Raw genomic sequence first — 2707 nt, 5'->3', positions numbered from 1 at the left:
CCATTGGGGAAGAAACAAACAAGTTCTCGCTTTTTCCATTGGGGAAGCGGTGTTTTAACCTGTTTTATCATTAGGAATAATTAGTGCTGTTTTCCAACTTGGTTTCTGCTTTTACCCTTTTTTTAATTTCTTCTTGCTTTCATTTAATTTGGGTTGACATGCTCAATTTGTTCTGTTTACTGATATGTAAGTCTACACATTTTCTCTGAGCATTGCATTAGCTGTGAACCACAGGGTTTTGTATAGTCTTTCATGATTTTTGTTTCAGAATTGCTGTACTTTAACTCCAGAACTAAAAGAAAGTTTTGTTGTTTTCTTTCAATTTCTAAACAGGAGAAGCTTTTGGTTTTGGTGTATTGGTTTCTACTTTCTATCATGATCAGAATGTTTATATTAGTTTACTTTCAGAGTTGCACGTTTTCATGGCATTTCATGGTACATCATGAAATTATCAGGGTAAACTTTCACAACTGTTCCAGGAGCATCGGGAAGGATCAGTCTTTTCAGGATACAGAGACACCTGTCACCCCCCTCACTACCTCCTCAGCCTGGTCTGATTCAATGTCCAGCCCCTCCCTTTGTGAGGTGCTACCCACGTGCCCCAGACACCCCTTTCTCTGTGACCAGTGTTTGCTGGGAGCCACTGAGAAAGCGGTGTTTGGGGCTGGGGAAGGCCCCTGGGCCCAGGCAGCTTCCCTGGCTGCCTCGCCTGGCTAACATGACAGCAGTGAAAGGTCTTATGCTAGATGCCCTCCACCTGCGGGAGGCCTTCTTCCCACTCCACCATCTAAGCCAGATTCCCACCCACACCTCCTCTGCCCCTCCCTCGGGGGGGTCTTCCTGCCTCGTGAACGGAGAGACCCCACCGTCACCAGGATCTGATCCCCGGCACCACACAGCTGCTGCTGCCAGCACAGGAACCACAGCCCACCTTCCTCCAGCCTCTACTCTCCCACGGCCACAGTCTGTGTTTCTTCTACCTGCTTACTGGCACATGTCCCAGTCCTACAGCGCTGCCCTCAGCCCGTGGCTCAGCACTTGACTTGTACAGCCTGCTACCTTGGGGTTCCACTTTGGCTCAGCTCCCCAAGCTGGCACACAGCCCCAGCCCACACTGGTGGTGCCTGGTGCATGAGACCGCTGCTAGAGTACTCAACAAGCAGGCATCATGGGTACTGCCTGCCCCATCCCCAGGGAGAGGACAGTGTCAGGGATGAAAAGCCAGACAGAGCAGGTGGTGGCACCCTAACTCAGGCACAACTGCAGGTGGGTGGAGGAAGGCCTGGGACCCAGAGCAGCAGCTGGACCACCTCCAGGTCCCAGAGAGAAGTGAGACTCCCACCTTCCCCACAGGAAGCAGGCAGGTGGTGGGGAGGATGGATAGCCTCATCCATGGGAAACCGGCAACTTGGGCCCAAGCCCTGCTGTCCCCACCCCAGCACCAGCCTGACCTGCCTGTGGCCTGGCTTACCTGGGAGGATCTCGTTCCAGTTGACACGGATATAGCGGTCCCGGTCGGCCCGCGCGTGCTCGTGCCAGAAGCCCAGCACATGCATGAGCTCGTGAAGAACAATGCCCCGGCCCTTCTGAAGACAGGTGGGTGCCAGGGAGACCACCTGCATCCCTCCACTGCGCCCCACACTCGAGAAGCACCTGCAGGGCGATGAGAGCAAGCAGGGTAAGCGCCAGCCCAGATCCCCCCACAGACAGACAGACCCAGGCTCTCCCTCCCCCCACACAAGATAGACAAACACCCAACAGGCAGGCCCCACTCTGGGCTCTAGTCTCAGGTTCGCCGAACTCCAAGCCCCTTTACTGCCTGGACTTCTGTGAAATGGGCATACCGGACCCCCATCACCAGCCTGGGCCGCAGGGAGGCAGCAGGAACTCATATGAACGCAGAGGACAGAAGCAGCTCACTCAGTGAACATACCCTCTTGGTCAGCCCTGAGCCAAGGCTTTCACACACATCGCCTAAGGCTCCTGACAAGCTAGGAAGCAGGTATCGCCACCACTCCCACCACAGAGGTGCAGAAGAGGTTCAGAAGTTAGGGAGCTTGCCAGGACTCAATGACTCATGCACTGTCTGCCCCACAAAACCTCCCCTCCTCACCACCCAGTGGATCCCCCGGGAGAGGAGGGCTTTGTAAATGAGGGTCTAGCACCGTTCCCATCCCTTTTCCACCTCCCGCCCTGGAGGTCCAGCTCGCATTGGGCAGACCCTTCAGGGTGGGCGGGGGGACTGAGCCCTGGGGGATGGGCCCAGAAATACATTTTAGACAATAGACAAGTTAATTCCGGGCTGAATGCCCAGAACTTACCCATACATGGGGATGATGGAAATGAAGTCTCTCTGGCCCTGGTAGGCGACAAACCTGATGCACGTGGAGCGTTCAAAGTCCGCAAGAGCCTCCAGGATGACCTGTCGGCTGGGCTCATCTGAAAGACACCACCTGGCTGAACCCCAGAGCCCTGGTGGTCTTTGAGCTCTACATGGGGGTCTGGGACCAGAGCTCTGAACTCACTCTCCCAAAATAGCATCAAGAAAAGGCAGCCTAGTGGTGCCAGGAGGAAGCTGGGCACCAGACAGACCCTGGCTGTGTGGCCTCGGGTAGGTCACCGTCCTCCACACCGCATGGTCTCAAGGGGAACCAGCTCCCCCTAGACACACCTTCCCATCAGCTCTCCCAGGATTTTTTTTTTTTTT

General features: G+C 55.0%; 1 protein-coding gene across 3 annotated transcripts in view; it reads right to left on the bottom strand.

The window, feature by feature from the left end:
* ASTL (astacin like metalloendopeptidase) overlaps window positions 1–2674 on the bottom strand; it is a 14345-nt gene extending 11671 nt beyond the window's left edge. For all 3 annotated transcript variants that reach the window (XM_023211492.2, XM_023211493.2, XM_023211491.2), the window contains exons 1-2: window positions 2322–2674; window positions 1472–1653 (exon numbers count right to left, since the gene is read on the bottom strand). In XM_023211492.2, coding sequence (XP_023067260.1) covers window positions 1472–1653; window positions 2322–2329 — 190 coding nt within the window. In that variant the 5' untranslated portion in view covers window positions 2330–2674. The remainder of the gene's footprint in view (window positions 1–1471; window positions 1654–2321) is intronic.
* Between the last annotated feature and the right edge of the window lie 33 nt (window positions 2675–2707).

The sequence above is a fragment of the Piliocolobus tephrosceles genome, chromosome 15, assembly GCF_002776525.5.
Source record: "Piliocolobus tephrosceles isolate RC106 chromosome 15, ASM277652v3, whole genome shotgun sequence".
Taxonomy (NCBI): Eukaryota; Metazoa; Chordata; class Mammalia; order Primates; family Cercopithecidae; genus Piliocolobus; species Piliocolobus tephrosceles.
This window is presented reverse-complemented; position numbering and strand designations above follow the sequence as displayed.